Source organism: Perca flavescens, chromosome 9, assembly GCF_004354835.1.
Source record: "Perca flavescens isolate YP-PL-M2 chromosome 9, PFLA_1.0, whole genome shotgun sequence".
NCBI classification, from domain to species: Eukaryota; Metazoa; Chordata; class Actinopteri; order Perciformes; family Percidae; genus Perca; species Perca flavescens.
In genome coordinates, this window is record NC_041339.1 from 19088835 (window position 1) to 19109623 (window position 20789).

The 20789-nt window shown below is 41.2% G+C and overlaps 1 protein-coding gene across 1 annotated transcript; it reads right to left on the reverse strand.

Moving 5' to 3' along the window:
- Positions 1–3865: 3865 nt before the first annotated feature.
- enc3 (ectodermal-neural cortex 3) lies at positions 3866–16939 on the reverse strand. Its single transcript, XM_028587362.1, has 4 exons — positions 16608–16939; positions 14303–15337; positions 13433–14212; positions 3866–5395 (listed from the first exon to the last, which is right to left on the reverse strand). Exons 2-3 carry the CDS (start codon positions 15323–15325, stop codon positions 13466–13468), a joined length of 1770 nt encoding a protein of 589 aa, XP_028443163.1. The 5' UTR covers positions 15326–15337; positions 16608–16939; the 3' UTR covers positions 3866–5395; positions 13433–13465.
- Positions 16940–20789: the final 3850 nt, after the last annotated feature.

The following is a 20789-nucleotide window of genomic DNA, read 5'->3' on the forward strand; positions in this document are numbered from 1 at the left end:
GTAAGAGATGAAAAAAACAATGTCATGAAAAATCATTAAAAAAATCATAGTATAGGATGTCATAAAAAAGTAATGCAAAAAAGTCATAGTATAGTATGTCAAAAAAGTTATGGAAAAAATCATAGTATAGGATGTCATAAAAAAGTAATGCAAAAAGGTCATAGTATAGTATGTCAAAAAAGTTATGGAAAAAATCATAGTATAGGATGTCATAAAAAAGTAATGCAAAAAAGTCATAGTATAGTATGTCAAAAAAGTTATGGAAAAAGTCATAGTATAGGATGTCATAAAAAAGTAATGCAAAAAAGTCATAGCATAGTATGTCACAAAAAAGTCCTGGAAAAAGTCATAGTATAGTATGTCATAAAAATTGACGAAAAGGTCATAGTATAGCATGTCATAAAAAATCATGAAAAAGTCTTAGTATAGTAAGAGATAAAAAAAACAATGTCATGAAAAATCATTAAAAAAATCCTAGTATAGGATGTCATAAAAAAGTAATGCAAAAAAGTCATAGTATAGTATGTCAAAAAAGTTATGATAAAAATCATAGTATAGTATGTCATAAAAAAGTAATGCAAAAAAGTCATAGTATAGTATGTCAAAAAAGTTATGATAAAAATCATAGTATAGTATGTCATAAAAAAGTAATGCAAAAAAGTCATAGTATAGTATGTCAGTAAAACGTAATGAAAAAAGTCATAGTAAATCATAAAAAAAAATCATAGTATAGGATGTCATAAAAAAGTCATAGTATAGTATATCATAAAAAGTCATGAAAATCACACACACACACACACACACACACACACACACACACACACACACACACACACACACACACACACTTCCTGCTCAGACAGCAGGGACAAGGCAACCCCTGCATGCGCTCCAGTGGTTAGGCTGTCTGACTGGCTGTCTATCTGTCTCACACATTGTTTACTCCTCATTTGCTTACCCAGTCAGCTCTGAAACCTCAGAACTGCTGCCAGCAGAGATGCCCACAGTCAGAGAGGGGGGGTAGGGGGGTAGAGATTTGCAGCGAGGGACATTTATTCAAGAGTGACTGTGAAAGAGGCTCCTCAGACAGTACACCGTTTTTTGTATGCAGCGACAGTGGAGGTAACAAATATAATGAAAAATTCAGTAGACTGTACTTCTATTGATACAGTTTTTTTTTTTTTTTGCAGATCTGATCAGATTTGTTTCTGACACAAGGTACATATTGATCTGCCCTTCGGCTGTGGGGTTTACAGAGCTGGCCAGCAGGGGCATTTTCCAGGCCCCCTTGGGAAGGTGAGAGAAGGTCGATTTTGGTTTCATCAAGGCGTCTTTGTCCTCACATCCAGAGTAGGCGGAGACCCCAGCTGGGGGTCTCAGGCCAGCAGACACACACCAATATTTGGGTGGAAAGGCAGAGCGCAACGTTCCTGTCGGTTCCACCTCACTGCCTCCTTTCTTATTGGTTAACAAGAAGTCGTAACTGCTCCTCCCCCACTTCACACACACACACACACACACACACACACGTACATTAAGCATAAATTCATATGCACACACACACACGCACGCACACACGCATGCATAGAGACCCCAAATATCTTTCGATCCAGATTGTTATGACAGCTTGTCCTCTTTCTTCTCCTCTGGTCTTCTGTTTTGGCGGTCTCTGAGGTTCTTTTGTGTCCAGCCGACTTTCAAATGTTTATTTATTCGCCATGGTTTAATTGTGTTGTCGCTAGATCTGTTTGAAATCGCCCAGTTAGCACATTTTGCATGACAATAGGAGCCATTGACCGGCCTGCTCATCCTGCTGTCCAGTGCCAGGTCCTCTTTTCAGAGAGGGTGTTTCATCTTTTTATGCATGTCTGCATTGTATTTACAAATCCATAAATTGACCTTTGATGCATCATTGTACTCATTCTGGCACAAACATGTTCACATGCTTGACTGGACCTAGCCTGTTACAGGCATGATGTCATGGCTGCAGAAGGGGATTTTTTTGGAGCCGCCTCTTGCTTACATCCAATTAACAGCAGCCTTTGAAGCTTTTTCGGTTGGCTTTGAAAAGATTTAACAATGGGGTTGCATTATGTCACTGAAGTATTTGTTTTAGGGCATCCCCTAAAGATTTGATGTAATTTGATCGACAAATCATGTAATTTATAGTCATTTAGTTAGTGCATATGGAGTGCAAAGCCTATTTAGTGGACTATTTTCTGTTTATCAAGTTTGTAGACATTTACATAACACTCCATCTTTAAATATTTAGAACAGGATGTTACAGCAATCGACATATCTGAGGAAAAAAATCTTCTGATATTCAAATCACTCAACTTGCAAACAACTTGGAAAACATTCGGCAGGATGTTTTCCCTCGTGTCTCTCTCCAGCAATTCATTTCACTCTTACCGCCTGCCACACACACATATTACTGTATACACACACACATTCGCACACTGATATTTGTGTTCATCCATCCATCTTCCTCGAGCATCCTCAAGGTAACTCATCTCATCTCCGCCCAGGCAGAGTGGCAGGAGGAAACGGTGATGAGTTGTGAGGAAGGAAGAACTGAGGGACTATAGAAAAATTTATGTCCACACAAACAGCCATGAAACATGTTCTCAAATACAACGCATTTAAGTGTTGACAGAATCAAGTTGTTAACCATATTAAGATTATTACACTATCATTGATAGGAGTCCTTGTGATATACTGTATATTTGTGGTACAAAAGACCTGAACTCAAGGTCCATTTAGAGGCTTTTTACCAGAGCTTTCAAAGAATGAACTAATTCATTAACCAAGTGTTGAATAGTTCACCCACTAATAGGGAACGTGAGCTTGGTTTAGACCTTCTTTCATTATCGACTAATCTGTCAAATGTCTCAAAATTGTGAAAAATGTTGATTATTGTTTTCCAAAGGATTAAGAACAGAATTTCAACTTCCAAAAACAATGAAAACGTTAATCAAACTTTACACACAAAAAGATTTATGAAATGTGTAGCCCCCCCCCCCATTTATCAGAGAAAGTTCATGCAACAGGTTATTTTTAAGTGATAATTTGGGTTTTATATCCACATTTTCTCTATTGATTTGTAAAACATTTATTTACCTACCCACTTCGTCAGAGCTTAACGTTTTTTTCTACTTGTTTGACGTGTTTAAATCATCTGTTGCCAGGGATTCTCTGACTACCCTTTACTTAGAAATAAATAGAGGAGAATTTGAAAGTTGAAGTATACCACAAGCTACTAAAGAATCAAGTGGAGCTGGATTGTTTAAATACCACAGCTCAGGAGCTAAGACGTCACAAACATCTTCAAACTCGGAGCCTGCAGGCAGAACATTCAGAGCTGCCTCCCTGAACATGAGCGTGGGTACATTCCTCTCTGGTTCTCCTCCCTGCCGCTCTGTACAAATGTGCCAACCAGACTTCTTGCCATGCAACGCCCAATCTGGACTGCACCGGTTTCTCACGTAAACTTGGCCGCTGCAGAATCAGAGGTATGGAAGAGCATCACCTGACTTACACTGAGCAGCATTAGCACATTGTTCCAGGTACTTTACTTGAGTATTAAGCATATACTGTAGGCTACTTCTGGGTGGGTGGGGGTTGGGGGGGGGGTTATATAAGAGACAGAGCATGGACTGTTCATCTCATTGGATCTTAAATGCACAGACAGGAGGAAGGAGATGGGTGTTCCTGGTAAATACCAAAACCACTCCTAACCTGCGTTTGGAAACTATTCCAGGCACGTTAAGTGTACCTGTGTGATTATATGGCTGCCCACGCTGTTTTAATGACACAGCTGCTGAATTCCAGTCATTCCCTGGAAAACAACAGGACAAACAGAAAATATGGTTTCAACAAGAAGATATTTATTGACCAGTTATGGGCTGTAGAACATGAAGTAACAGATGGTATATCAGTAATAGCTTAATATATCAGTGTATTTGATATATACTTTGATATATTGGAAAATTGCAAACTTCCACACAGAGCAAAGGAAGATAATGTTCAAACAGAAACAACTTGATAATTTGCTACAAAAACGCTTTTGATTATTCACACTACCCAAGCTGGGTTAAGACAAAGATACAAAATTAAGACCATTAAGAGATTTCTTTGTACAAAATGTGCAAATCAAAGGCTTCTACAAATCCATTACAAAGCAAATATACAAACCATACACAAAAAAAACTTCCATTAAAGATCGTGAACTATCAAATGAAAAAAATAACATAGCTACAAAGTATTTCTTAACTACTTTGGACACGAAGGTTAGCTATTCAGGTTTTGGAAACACATACATTTTAAATATGACCACTACTATTAAACGTAATCATACATTTACAATTGGCAAAACAAGGTATGTAAGAATGTATTCTAAAATGAAAGAGCTCTGTGAAATAGTACATTCACACACACAAAAAAAAAAAAAAAAAAGACAAAACGTTAGAAAACGTTACCCTTCCTTGAACAAATACAGGCAAAACTATACATAACCCTGAGACACAAAATACACACAAAAAAATGACAAAATCATAGCCTGAAATAACATCTTGAAACAGAAAAGTATCTTCTTCAGGCCTTAATGGGCCACATTCTCTCTTGCGAGCGCATATTTTAAGTCAAGGAGGAAGATACAAATTTAGCTTACCAAAATTGAGGGAAGACCGAGTCCAAAGTCTAAAAATACAGACAGGAAGGTTGTTTTTGTGCACAAAATCATACACTTCCCCAAATGTCTTCTCTCCTTCCCCATACACCGAGCATAGCAAAGGTCTAATTCAGTCTATCAGCAGTCTAAATAAATTACACCTGAGTAAATGCTCAGTGTCAGGATGGGAGAGAAACCACAACAAAAAAGGACCAGCTGACTTTCTTTTCGGTTGACTTTAAAACAAGATGTCAGTGAGAGACACTAATAAGTCCTTACGGAGTCTGTTAACTGGTACGCTACTGGCGAGTTGAAGCTCATATTTTGATGATGGAGTGTGTCAGTTGAGCAGTGCAGGGCCGATACAGTTAGCAGATTGGCCCCAGGAGATGGAAATAGAAAAGTTTGGAGATCGGAGGCAGATGCCCGGAGCACACAACTATGCTATCGGTCTGCTTCCAGGCTGTGCTTTGCTTCACTTCGCATGTTGTACAGAGACTGTGAGGCCCCCACTGCAGTATACATGGCAACCGGTCCATCTCAGGCTAGTAGCTACATGGGAAAGTTACACAAGAAGTACGAGTAAACCGATCAGGTGGAAAGAGGCCGCAGACTAAAGTGAATCAGGCTGGATGGAGCCACAGCAGGAATATACAAGCTCTTCCTCCTCCTCCGTTCAGCCAGTGAAGGGAGACACATGCCTGCATACCAGACACCACGGCTGATCTGGGGAAAGAGACAAGAGGGAGATTAATGTTTAGGTCCTGTGAACTCTGCTGTATGAGGAACAACCACATGACCAGAGGGGCAGCCATTCTAAGGGAGTGGAAAGGAATGCAGAAACTTTGGTCCTCCAGGCTACACATCAGCTCATCACCATGCCATTTTATCAGGCTTACCCACATAGCGTTAATAATGCCTCAGGATGGGGCGCTATTTAACCAAAGTCCTCCTGGCATGTGGGATTAAACTGCTCAAGCCATTTATGTCGCTAGGTAATAAATATCTGAGGGTGGCATTAGAGAGGACCCCACGCTGCAAAAATAAGCTTCTCTGGACTAAACACATATTCCAAAACCATCTGCTTATCTGCTTTATCTGGATATAATTCCTAACTGTAAGAGGCTTCCTTATGGTTTAATTGTCAAATTCCTGAATGTGTGAAGCACAATATTTTACTAAACATTGTGAATTCTTTGGAATTTCTTATCTCCGCCGTTCTCTGCAAATTCAGATACTTCAGTATTTAATTTCCGTCTCCTGCTGTTATAAAGAAATGATCCACTGGATATTTGGGGGGTTGGAGAGAAATGTTACCCTCTGATTTGCATATTTTGGATGATAATTCATTCTGCCAGAACAGATGAAGGATGTGTGTGTGCTCTCTATTCTAGGAGAAAGACAGTTGACAGTAACTGTACAGACAGGCTCTGCTGGGGGCTTGTTTTGATAACCTAATGAGTTCTCATTTCCATGGCTGACAAAGCCGGCTGATACTACTGAAGACCCAACTGATCCATACACATCTGTTACTGTTGTGAATACATTGCCTCTAGCATAACAGTAGGACAGAGCCAGAACTACTGCACTACTAGCAGAGAGACAGAAAGAGGTTACAAACTAGCTTTGGGATTAGAAGCAGGAGGAAATACATTTAAATTCTGAAAGAATTACTCTGGCAGGCTGATATAATGCAAAATACTGTATTTTGTATTAACCCGAATGCTAAAATAAGACGTACTAGACAGCATCAGTCGAATGGCCTCAAGGCACAAACCAAGTATAGGGAAGGGTTTCATTTTCAAGTTTTGTATCAATATTAACACAGACCTTTGATACAATATATATATATATATATATATATATATATATATATATATATATATATATATATATATATATATATATATATATATATATATATATATATATATATATATATATATATATATATTTGCCATTTTTGCTTTCTTACAGAAGAAGATTGATACCATTCTCATATTTCTCGGTTAAATATGAAGCTACAGCCAGCAGCTAGTGAGCTTAGAAGATAGACTGGAACTAGGGGAAACAGCTAGGCTGGCTCTGTCTGAAGGCAACAAAATCCAGTAACACTTTACTTGAAGGTATCTACATAAGAGTGACATGACACTGTCATGAACACATGAACCCTAACTCTAACCCTATCCATAATTGTCATGACAAAAACGGAATGATATTTACTAAAAGAAGCATTATGTCATAAACATTTATGACTGTTTATAATGTTTATGACACGTTCACAACAGTGTCATGTCACTCTTACGTAGATACCATCAAGTAAATCAAAATCCATATACCATTTACTCTAGGGTAGGCCGATGGCTGACAGTCACTGACTGACCACTATTTTATTCGTAATAATACATTTATTTTTAGATCGCTTTTCTAGACATTCAAAGATGCTTTACAGTTTCTTTGTTTTTTTGGTGGATATAGCTGCTGCCCCCAGTCCGAGTGCTCAGCACTGAGAGGAGAGACAGATAGGCCTATAGACTATATAATCGTCCATGGTGAGGTTTCACTGGGGACACCACTTTGGTAGACATTGGTAATCACCATCGGTAATCACCAGCTATACATTTCCTTTGTTTAGTCCTTAAAAACAACAAGCTGTGGTTTTACGGCGGGTTATGTACCAGTCCTTTTCTTGGCCCTGTGCAATGGCTTCCTGGTCTCTTATCACTGTGAGGTTGCTAGGCAACCAGTGAAGTATTCCTTTAACAAAATAAGCCACACTTCACAACATTAAATGTTGTATAAATATAAGCAGTTGTACAAGAACTAGTTATCTGAAATTGGCACAATTATCATTTAAATCTCAAAGTGCTCACAGAATAAGTAAACAAGCTTCCAAATCTGGCCACACATTTGGTGCCAGCTTTCAGTACTTGACAGTTTATGATACTACTACAGACACATTTCGGTCAGTGCCAAAAAGGTATTCAAGTTCAACGCCCAGCACTGAAACCAACAAGTTAACAGCACATACTGTATGCTGCAAGACAAACTCAGCTTCCTGATCAAAGTAAAGTTGCAGTAGTAGCACTTATTGCATCACTTGTGACTGCAGGCCTGATGGAAGTTTCCACTGCTGCTCTCTGTGTGTGCATGGATCACTGCACTTCTTGAGTTCTGCTGCTGCTGGTGGTCTAATCTCTCTCAAGTGCAGATGATGAAGAGCATGCCTCTAAATCTTAAATACTCTGCCACTCTGCTCCGCTCCAACTACGACAATATCACGGTTTCATACGAGTTGCAGCTTTATATTTAGTCATCTATCTGCAAAGAGCATGGGCTTTCACACGATGCATTGTTGTTGTCAAACCACCAGCATGATCTCAACCCAAGACAACCACATAAAAAAACAAAACAAAAAAAAAGGTTAGATTGTATTCCATAGAGATACACTCTGACCCACAAAGGTTATGGGTCTGTCATTATCAGTAGATCCATCAAAAAACACCATTCCCGTCTCGCATCATCAAACTTCAGCTCCCAGCGCCACAACAAGGGTCCCGCAGTCACAAGAAATCAGCTCCAGACTGCCTCACAGGGCCGTCATTATTACCTGTCATGTCAAGGTCAATTCTACTCAACGCTGTACACTTCTGACCCACGTTGTTTATATGGAAAAACTCATCCCGACTTGCATTCAAACTTGCACCGAAACAACCAAATGGACCTTCACCTGTCCGACTTCCTTCTGCCAACAGGGAGTAAGCTGTCTGGAGTGCCAACAGGTGGCAGGGTTAATAACTGTAACCCAGAAAGTACCCAGATGCCCCGTGTGTGCCTTTGGTCCGATCCTGTGCAGTAACCACAGTGTGAAGCTATGAGGGACGGAGGGAGTCCACGTGTCCACAGCAGACCAGACAGATGGGCTGGAACCATATGAAGTGATTGGATCTGACACTCTGAGGTCTAACCTGACTCAGCCTGTCTGCTCCCATCACTTCATCACACCACAAGACTAGGTCACATTTATTAAATAAACAACGTCTTCCAGAGGCCCAGTTACCCACGATGCAAAACACCAAAGTGGAGTCCTTTTTCTTTAGGTGTCCCTTGTGTCCCCCCCGTGCCATGTTTACTAATGACCACAAAGAAATGCACTGTATTGACGAACGGATGAATCACAGTCACTTCATTTACATGAGTTTGCATCGTTTTCAGGGACAGATTAAGGACTCCGGGGTGAGCTCAGAGACACAACTATCTTGGTACAGCTGCAAAGTATATTGAGTCTTGATGAATCCTTGCAAAAAAACTCCAGTTTACGACTTACGAACAAGGAGCGTCTCTGTGACCAGAACGTGCCACTTCAGTACTACTTCAGAGCCGCAAATATTACGCAATTCACATTAAATACCAGGCAGACACACTCCGTCCCATCCCAGCTGGCTTCCTGCAGAGGCCCCTGTAACTGTATGACGGCTCGCCTCTTTTTAAGTGCGTAATCAAATTAGTCTGGGTGATTATTCAGCCATTTTAAGCATCTTTTCCCCTTTTCCTTTTTTGTTACTCGCAGCATGGTGAAAAGACCAATAAAAACTCCATTAGGTTTATGCAAATTTAAGCAGCCGTGCCGAGGGCTGTAATGTGGCAGATTGATTACTCAAGGGACTGAAGACGAAGTGTGTGCACATGCTAACTCTGACTGTGTATGTGTGTGTGTCTGAGGGAAGGGGGGGAATCGTTGTTGTACACAGATGCCACAATAAAAGCCTCATTCAGCTTGTGTTCCTGGTGGCCCTCACAGTGAGGGATTAATAAAACATTAGTATTGAGTGACTGGGGCCTTTGCACTCCTCCTCCCTGATCCCACCGTGACCTTTCCATTTTACAGCAGCTGTCTGGGAAAGCAGAGCGCCCGCCGAGGACTCCCTCTGTGGCCCCTGACCTCTCCAGGTGTACCCTATCACACAGAGCCGTGCCCACCTCATAAGTGCTTCGGTTGAAGCCGTTGAGAAGAGAATACTGCTTATGTCTGATTTTTAGTAACAGAGAGGGGTGATGAGGAGGGAGGGATGGAAAAGGAAAACAGAGGAAGTGTGGGGGCTGAGAAAAAAAAAGGCTCAAGCGTAGATAACCGTCGTCTCTGTGGCCGTTAAAGTTCATTAGTTTAAAAAGGAGAGAGAGAGATTGTCCTGAACTTTGTGCAGGGATCTCCGGTTACATCCTGTCTGGTTGTAGTCTGGAATGAAAAACTGACCAGATTCCACCATGATGGTCCTCTGCTTACGGATCCAAAACACACACTAAATATACTAATCTAAGCTTAACTGGTAACTGTAAAAATTGTACAGTCAAATATTACAATGATACTATTTAGGTCTTTATGTTTTTAGCCTAAAAAGTTATTTACTTCTGCCGTCTGGACCATAACCAATTTGAACTATAATGCTTTAACGTTTACAAATACTTTTCCATCAACAGTGGGTTCTGGCTTGGCCCTGGAGTCTGTGGTTAGTCACATCTGTTGGAAATACACAGGACCACAAACTACAGTAGGTGGTGACAAAAAGGCTGGTAATCGCACACAGGCCACGCAAACTGCCAGGACAACTGAAGGGCCTCAACCATAAGGCAACATTAACAAATCTTTACTAATGGGAATGCAGGCCACACCTTCATTCCTCCCAAATTAGAGTAAGGATGGCTGTCTTTTTAAAGGACAGGCAATGCTAGCAATGTGAGTGCCTGTGTGAGAGAGACAGAGTTGTACAAGTGGAAAATGAGTGGTTTCACATGTGCGTAAAAACTCAACACACACACACACACACACACACACACACACACACACACACACACACACACACACACACACACACACACACACACACACACACACACACACACACACACACACACACACACACACACACACACACACACACACACACACACACACACACACACACACACACGTTCTGTGTCACTATCTGTTGCTCCCTACATTTTTTGCCACTTGGATTTTCCTCTCAAGCCCCCCCGACTCTCGAATGAGAGAGTCAACCAGTGTGAGGGTAGGACGCCTGCTTAACAAGATGGAAATCTGAGCTTTTCCATGTCTGCTGTAATTAAACAAAAAGGCAGCCAGCAGCGGGATGGTAGCTGCGTTCAACTGAGTTCATAAAGATGCAGTGCCTTGATCTTTCATAGCCAGCCTGTCTCCATCCCGACAAGAAAAAAAAATAAAAATAAAAAAACACGAGGCTAGCGGTCCATACCAACAACCTCATAATGCTAAGCCCTCAGCTCCATCATATCCAGCTGTTTACTGAAGACACAAGTCACACATAAGCTCTCTGCTTCTCACTTGCTTCCCCTCAGCTTTACTTTCAAAATAAATTCTTGGCAGCATAAAAAGGAACTTGTTCAGAGTCACTTTCCCGTATTCCTGACAGAGAAAGCTGTTGTTTTGCAGTACGCTTTATCCTTTTTAAACAGACCAATCTGCCACACTTTGCACACTATTTACTTCAGTACTTCAGTATTCTTATTTACATAATTGACACTGACAAAATATCTTACTTGACAACAACTAGAAAGACTTTAAACTTGATTTTCAACTGTTAAGGGGGCATTGAAATAAATGCAAACAACAGATTTTACCAGTCAGACATACGAGTATAGTTTACATTTATGGAGTTTTATCCATTTTGATCTCTGGCCAAAGTTGTTGGCTAACAAACTCGGGTTGTTCCAGTCTCGTTTAAAGCAATAGTTTGATATTTTGATAAATAAATAAATTCCCTTTCTTGTAAATATTAATATATGTTATCTTAGCTTAGCATGGCTAGCTGTTTCCCCATTTCCAGTCTTTGTGCTAAGTGAAGCTAACTGCAACTTTATATTGAACAGAACATTTGAGGATGTTATCACTATCAACCTTCTAATCTAACTCAGCAAAAAAGTGAAAACATTTAAATGCTGCACAGAATTGCTTTTAAATGTGGGAATTTGTTATCTTTGATGACAGACTGGATCTTTAGGGCAAATGGGCTGCATTAAACCATTGAACCTGTAGGACAGACGTGCTTTCTAAAAGTTCAGTGAACATGGTCAGCATAATAAAAGCTCCAATAAAGATAAAACCACAACAACCAACAATACAAAGGATGCAGCAGAGGCTGGGCTTTTTAAAAAAGCAAACCAAGGATTACTGCAGCAATCAACAGTTCTCTATTGGTTGCATCACTGCTAAAATAAGATCACAGGACAGGCCTCATGTCACAAAACTTAACAAACTAGCTCTAACACCACCGGGCACGACAACCTGCAAAACCTTCATTGTACATCACTGTACATCCTCTTCTTGTTTCATCTACTGGCCCCTCCATCTCTCCCTCCGTCCTCACCCTGTGTGAAAAACTGAAAACACCTCAGGAAAAATGTATCATCTCTTATCACACATGAAGCTGTGAAAACTGCCACCTGTCATTCCTGCAGGAAGATTAGGGCGAGCAATTCTACACTGACATGGTAGGTTACATCTAAGTCAATCATATTTTCATACCCTTGAGATGCATCTTTCCCTTTTTATCCCCACTAACCCCCTCTCCCGAATTCCTCATAAGATTAGCGATCAGGCTTTTTTTATTCGGAGCAGAACAGATTGCCCTAGTGTCTGTCAGCACATACTTAGGTACTTTCTTTTTGTCCTTGAAAGCTCTTTAAGAAAGGTGCCATTTGGATAAAGTTTTATTTTTATTAAGAAAAAAGGGGCTTGTATCACTAAGTGTACAGAGGACTTTTGGGGGTAAAACTAGGTTTTTCAATCATGTCAAAGTAAGCGCTGTATCACACATACATAAGTTTGTTTCGCCTCTCATCTAAAGCTCCCCGAAGGCTCCTTATGCTCCTCTTGCTCACATCTACTTTTATAACTAAACTGTTTTGTATGGGTGGGAATCACCAGAGGCCTCACGATACGATATCATCACGATACTTATGTTATGATACTAGTGCAATTTTAAAACATATTGCAATATTCTGCGATATATTGCAATTCATTACCTTTCTTCCAACTTCAAATTTTTCCCAATTTCAAATGATGTCCCCAAAAGAAAAAACCTTAACCGTGTTATCTGAAAAGATACATTTCTCTTTGTTCATCTCACTTCAATTTTATTGCTGCAAAATGGGATTGTCAAGCAGACAAACACATACATAATAAAATATTGATATTTGGCGTCTGTGTATCGACACAGTATTGCCACAGTATGCTGCATTCCCCCCCCCCCCCCCCATACTGTTTTGAGGTACTGACTCATGCTAGGCATTAAGGTTAGCACCCAGGACTGGCCCTGCAGAGCACCTACGAGCACAGACCTGATCCCTGCCTCTCCACCTCGCTCCTGTCAGGGACAGAGGTCTTGTGTCATTGCTCTCGCTCTGTAATTGTCAGCACTGCTAACATTCCTCCTGCTCTCTAAACCAGGGCTCCACCATGTTTATTCAACACCCAGCCATCGCAGCAGCTAGATAATGTGTAACTGTAACCACTAGCAACCCTGAAAACAGTGAGGGGTTTTTAAAGTTGGCTTTGCCCGGCTCAAACGGACATTCACCTCTGTTAAGTAACTACAGTATGTTGTGTGAATTATCTAAAGATATTTTTGATTCCCATAGATTATCGGACAATACAAGGGACACTACGCATAGCACATACAATTGACATTTTGTTTGTTTCAGTTTAAGGAAACTACAATTACTCACCATAGAAACTGCAAAGAGTCAGTGCGTCTCTCTCTATGCTGAGAGGTACTTCCATGTGCTGACGAAGGCAGTGGGAATGAGTGAGTAGGGCACACTGGTCACACTGTCCCAGGAGTCTGACGATGGATCATAACAGTCTAGTGTCTTACACCTCTGAGCCCCAAAGTACCCCCCAACCACATATAGTCGGTTTCCGGACGCCACTGCATGGCAGCTGATCCGTTTGGCTGTCACGTCGCCAAACTTTGACCACTGGTACGTCTCACTGTTGAACCGGTAAGCAGAGCTGGCTGAGAATTCAGTGTCGCCTCCGATCACCACAACGTGGTTACCAACCACGGCCGCTGCGGTGTAGCGCCACAGCTGTGGACAGGAAGCCGGCACGGACCAACGGTTCTGGCAGGGGTCAAAGCACTGCACCTTGGGGTATTTGTCTCTGTTCACACAGGTGCCCCCAAAGGCAAAGAGCTTGTTTTTGGCCCCGACGACAGCAGCATTGCTCACCCCCTCTCTGAGCGGAGCCACCAGGGTCCATTTATTGGTCTGAGGGTCGTACTGTTCCACCTGTTTGAGAGACACCGATGGAGATGCAGGGAAAGATCCTGCAAGAGAAGTGTGTCCTCCCACAACATACAGCATGTGGTCGAGCTCCGCAGACCCGTGTCCGAATCTGGCTACCAGCATAGGTGAAGCTTTGGACCACTCGTCATGTAATGTGTCGTAGACCCAGACATCTTTGGAGGCCCCGTTTTCAGAGCCACGCCCTCCGGTAACATAAACCTGAGACACATGGAGATAAGTTAAATTTTGTTTACTTCTACATGGCATTACATTAAAACGCACATATTTAAGTATAGATCAGATACATACCTTGCAACCAATAGCACAGGCGCTGCATTCTTTCCTGGGGCTGGGGATGTCTGTTTTGGGGGTGATCTCCTTTGTCTTGTTGTCGATCATGTAGACTTTATCGCACATGAAAGTCTGTCCTCCCAGCAGCAGCAGGGCCTGGCTAACCTTCCTTGGCCGGGCACAGAACCCTGTTACAATACCGTCATTCTGGAGGATCCTCATTTTGCACCGTACGGCATCTTCGACAATCTCCCGGCCCACCTTATGGCACATCACCAGCTCCTCTGAAGCAACGTTCTTCAGCAGGTATGTTTCAGGGAGCAGCGCCAGGCGGACACAACGCAGCAGCTCTGGCAGCTCGCTGTGCCTGTGCTCCATGTCGGCCTTGACCCAGTCGATAACAGCCTCGTACACCAGGCTCTCATCCTCCACCTCCAGTTCCTCGCTGAGGATCAGTTCCTGGAATTTGTCTCTGGGTAGGCTGAGGAAGTCCTCAGTCCTGAAGAGAGTAGCAAAGTTCGCCAGGCACATCCTCCACGACAGCTCGTACAGTCTCTGGCACTGGTGGGCATCTGACAGCAGCATCATCCCCAGACAGTTTGACTGGTGGAGGTTCTTTTCTAGAAACTCTGCTGCTGCGTCCCTGATGTCGTGAAACTGAAGCATGTCGCCGGCTTCCAGGAGCGACTCCGCATTTTCCTCGTTAATGAGGATCCGGGCTGAATAGGCGTAGTCGAGCAAGAGCTCCAGCACCTCTGGATGGAGAGAGTCTTTGAAGTTGACTTCGGCGTCACGACTCTCCCTGAGCCCGCCACTAAACATGGCTTCAAAGTATCGGCTACAGGAGGCCAGGACGGCCCGGTGGCAGGGGAAGGATCTATTTCCGGCCTTCAGGATGACATCTGTGAAGATTTTTCGTTTGCGTAACAGGTTGAGCTGAGTCAACAGGCTGTCTGCATGGGACGTCTTATGGAAGAGTTGGATATTCATTGAGCCAGAACTAGAGCGAGACTTTCTGTTTTCGTGGTTACTGACAGACATCTTGACTTGGACCTGGAGGAGGAAATAGAGCATACAAAAATATAAAGCACCAGTAAAAAGAGCCACTCCTTTGGTTTATTTTATTATCATTTGTTTAGTTCAACCATTTATAACACTTGGACAGGAGGAAGAGATTTTATCAAGTCATGCACCCGCCTTTTGATGTGAACGCTACCATAAACAACCCTCCCATTTTATGATTAAACAAAACTCACTATGCCAACAGCTGCTGAACGGGTTGTTCAGAAATAAAATACTCCTATCAGTACGCTGGGTTACAATGGATATAAACTTCAGCGATGAAAGGAGATCAGATAAGGAGCACACCCACACAAAACTGCAGTGTGGGTACACAGGGATTTACACCATGAAACAGACATCAGTGTCAAGACTTAATTCCCAAAACCTGTGAAAACAAATGAGCTACATTAACTGGCCTTTAAATCAACCTTCCTTCTGTAATTAACGATAGGCAAAGAAACAACACCTGGGTGTGTTGCACTATATCACATCTTTCCACCCCTATAAACATTTCAGGTCTGTGAGTCACCTCCAACCACAGGGAGAGCCAATCAATTCCTTTCAGCTTGTTCCTCTGCTGGTTCACATACAAGATGGTGCCAAAGCTTTCAAGCCCACAAGATGTAACACTTCAGTCCAGCTCCTTCAGGATGAAATTATATAACCACAGTGCAACAGATGAAAACCTTTGAAAATCTCTCTTTTGATCATCTGCAGTGGATTTAGACAGGCATGCAGCCACTGCATTAAGTGGGAGAATGTTCATGCTTAATTTAAAATAAGATTAACTTAATGCTAAAGACATTTGTATTACATTTCTAATAAATATAATAATGTAAAATAACCACTTAGTAATGACGATGGCATGGCACCGTAGGTTAATAAAGACTGTCCACAACTTGAAAACGACCAAATTTATATCTTCCGCTTTAAAGCCTCCATTGTTTCATAGCAGATAAATTTAAGTCGGCTATTCAATCCCACTGAAAGGGGGCTGTGGACTTCCGTGGAGGCACTCAGCGTGAAATCCAATTCGTTGTGTGCAGTAAATGTGAAACTACGGTCAGCACTTCAGCATGCGCTCAACTTTCCTCCCAAGTTAGCCTGCAAACATCCAGGCAGCTACAACCAGCCAACATCAAAGGATCCGCCGTTACTCCCTGCGACTAAACTCCTCACGTTTCGGAAGTTGGAGAAATGTCAAACAGGCACGTATCTCTGGGATCGATAATGTAAGAGGATTAGCCGTCTAAATGCTTACCTTGATAGGCGCAAAGCAGATCCGGATTCCTTTATCTCGGTCCCAACTTGTTCCGTCGTGGATTTGTTTGAAGTTGTGACACAATTCAGACAAATCCGCTTTCCGAGTTTAAAACTGTATCACAACCTAAAGTGTTGGGAAACGGTTGAGCCATTTGTCTGCGTCGCGAGCTTCGAGTTTAAACGCGTAAAAAAAACCAAAACAATGTTAAAAAGTTAGTCGCTCGGTGTGTTCTCGGGAAGCCACGCAGCCTGCAGCAGAGAGAGCGACGAGCGGAGCGGAGAGAAAGAGCAGAGGCAGCCGTGGTGTTCACACTGGCTCCTCCTACTCCTCCTGGCATTGTCCAATGGGCTGAAACACTGCAGCAAAGGCTTTCTTTATTCTCTGGCCAATTTAAGGGTCAATGCACAGTATTATTGGAGAATAGCATTGCCATAAAGAATACAGAAACACCTGTCTCTGTGTGTTTCTTACTTTTACTCAGAAGTAGGCCTAGTCAGAGGAAAAGCTCTAGTTTGCCTCTAGTATTAAAAGCAAAGCAAGTTTATTTGTACAGCACCACCTTTCAACAACATTAAGACATTATATAAATATAATGCTATAGGTGATACAACAAGACATATACATAGGATTTTAAAAGAATGAAATACAAGAAAAGTACAGTATGGTGAGAGATATGACTGAATGGGCCCACATTTTAATTTAGCAGTGGCCAAAAGAAATATTTTTTCTTATATTTTTGGGAATTTTGTTCCAAATATGTGGTTTTGGCCAGAAACCAGGAAAGGATTTACATTTATTTATTTATTTATTCAGTTGACAGTTTAGTAATGCTTTCTGTGAAATGCTATTGCTAGACATAAAGGTCTAAATATCACTTGCACACTGCCAGGAATTACATTTTGGGGGAGAATATACTGAAGCCTTAATTTATTTATCATTTTGTTGGCCTAAAAGTCTTTAAATTTAAATATGTTAAGTCTAAAAGGGTCCAAGTTTTTAATTAATGAAACCGGTTGCTAAAAAGTAAGAATATGAGATAATCCTCTTTAACATGGCCTAATGCCCTTATTTGTAGCTACCTCTTAAACTGAGCAAGCCAAAAAGAGATATTAAGATAGTAATACTATCATCAGGGATATTGATCAGCATCTCTGATCTATAGCACCAGGCACAGCACATTCCCTGGCCTGTTTGCCAGCTCCACATAACCAACAGTCTTAATGATCATATGATGGCAGGTTAAAGTCCTTCTGAGGACCATGAGATTGTTTATCCAGCTGAATTCCTGGCATTTTCTGAAGGATTTAAGGACTTGTGAGCTATAGTAAAGAATCAGCCTAGTCAGCCTGCACATACAAGGAAATTTCATGGGCTGCTTAAGAAACATGGTATACAACACAGAAGCTATGAAACGTGGTGTGTCTCGCTCTCTCTCTCTTTGTATCTCTTTTTATATGCATGTATGTCATAGAAACAAGTGAGTAGTATCCAAGAATTGTAGAATTTTTAAAGAAATACACAAAAAATTCAGGAATGAAGTGTCTTTTCTGTGCAAGACTCTTTGTTGGGATATGTTCCGGCATGTCTGCAGGTGTAATTAATGGCATTAATAATGGCTTCATTACATTTAGGTGTGCCAGATCCAGGGCCCTGCCATTGTGCATGCTGGCTCTTTGCCTGGGGACACAGAGTTTATGTTATTAGCTGCACCTGTGTGTTTCATGCTTTAACAAACCATTATGTCTGCTGGGAAAAAGGCCACAGGGAAGTCAGCAAAGAAGGAACATTGAATACTACAAACATACTTGAAGCAGTTAATGGATCAGTGGTAGTTCTAATATTTGAGTTCTCATTTTTATTCAAACAATAAAGGTGACAGTTACTTCCTTTTCAAATTGAATGACTGACCGGGCTGACTGATCTCCAGCACCACGGCCAGAGTCATTGCCACACTGCTCAGGTTTCCCATCCCTCTCTATCTGTCTCTCTCTCCCTCTGCTGTCACTCAACAGCTGCTTTTAAAGATTAAAAGCTGCTGCTGTTTCTCAACAGCCTGAGTTTGTGTGTATGTGAGCATGTGTGTGTGTGTTTTTCAGTCAGCTTTCCTTCCTTCCACTATTTACCATTGTTTCCTCACAAGGGATTCAAACTTGACTGCTATTCATATCTCAAGTCACCAACATCTTTTTTTACACTTGAAAGCCTAGCCACCTTGAGTCTTGTGTAACCTTAAATTTGACACCATAAACACGCTCGAGGGTAATTCACATTCTCCTAACAATTGTTGCCGGTGCTCATTGAAGCCTCCCGACTGGGCCAAATGCTTTCGTACACACAAGTGTGCCTAAAGGAGATTAAGAATTTAAGAAGATTAGATTAATGAACTCATGATTGTAATCTAGGGTTAATTCATTTTGCTGCACTTTAACCCAACCGTCCCTTCCCCGCGTTCAACCCAGTGGCTTGAAGCCAAACTGGTCTGAGGACTTATGTGTTTGTGTGTGTGTTTGCATGGGCTTGGGTGCTAGCATTGTGTAACTGGTCATTAATTACTCTTAGGCAGGCACGCCACTAATCAGACCCCTCGCAATTATTCCTTAATGCCCCAAGCATTGCAACAAGCCACTCACACAGTGTCTGTTGACAGTGACAGTAACCGTCGCTCCATTGTTGCCTGCAGACTCATTGTGCCACATATTTGTTCACTCAAGGCAGGTGGTCTTCTTAGTGAGGTCATCTCGTCTGAAACATAAGGAGAGGGGTCCTCAGAGGGGTCATCCTCACACCCAGGTCTCAACACCAAAGCATGCAGAGGTTTTTATGACGTTCTATTTATGTTGTTGGCTCCTGCTTTCCACATAGTTAGTTTGAAGTAAACACTTTATTGATTTACCAAGGCAAGTTGTCACATAAATCTTACAATAACTTCCTTGGAATGACAGACTGAGCATGAATGCAATCCAATTATGCAATGGATAAAGGGATTATGGAATATTCTGATTGAAATTACACACTGTGGATGCATATTATTCATCTTTTTTAATTGATTTTTTTCCCAACACAGCCTGCTGTGGAGGATCAGGAGGATGAGATAAATGGTTGTTGCTCCTTCAACAGCAGACTGCTGCACGCTCAGTGCAAGAAGGAGCGCTAACGCAGGTCCTTCATTCCAGCAGCAGTCAGATTCTTTAATGCAACATCATAATGTAGCACTGCTAGCTGTTTCTGCAATATGAGCCATCACTGGACAATATTCTGCATTATACATATTTAATTATTTATCACTCTTTGTTACCTCCAACTGTGCAATATGTCATTCGTATTCATCCACACCTTACTCCTCTGTAAACCTGTGTTTATATACTGTCTGTTTATATAAGGGTGTTTATTGTGTAAATATCTTTGTTTTATTACTATTATTATTATAACTAATTATATTTTTTCTATTTCTTATACTTTTAGTATATTTTTTCTCCTACGTCTACTTAATGTGTATTTGTGGTATTCTGATGTGTGTACATTTTTTTTCTTTTGAGCTGCTGAAGCACAGGAATTTCCCAAGGGTGGGATTAATAAAGTCTATTTTATCTTATCTTATCTTATCGTAATACATGAACGTTTCCCCTTTCCTATGTTTTGACTTCTGCACTATTTTACGTCTTGGATCCTAATTTTTACTCACAAGCATTTCTTTTTATACATTTTGTAGAAGCATTGTTGGTGGGAGCCTGAGATCTAATTGCATTGCCAACGACTGCTTCTCTATTTTTTGTGCATATGACAATAAATAACTTAAAAACAAAACAAAACCGTATCATATCTTGTCATTGCATATTTTTCTGTAAATACGTATACGTTAATGTATTTTTTGATTAAGTTAAAGCAGACATAACAGTCCTAAACTGGTCCCCATTACCTGTACAACCAACTCTTGATCTACAACAATGCAATGACTGCATGTGCTAGGCTATATAAGCCTTGTGGCAATCTATCTATCTATCCATCTATTGTCCGTCTGTCGACTTTGATTTTGTAAGGCTATTAAATCTCAAAACTCAAAATCCAACAATGTGTACATTAAACTATTTAATTATATGTTTAAAAAACCGCATAACACCATTATATAATAATATTAACTATTATTAATAGTTATTGGTATAAGTATCTGTTGGTACAAAA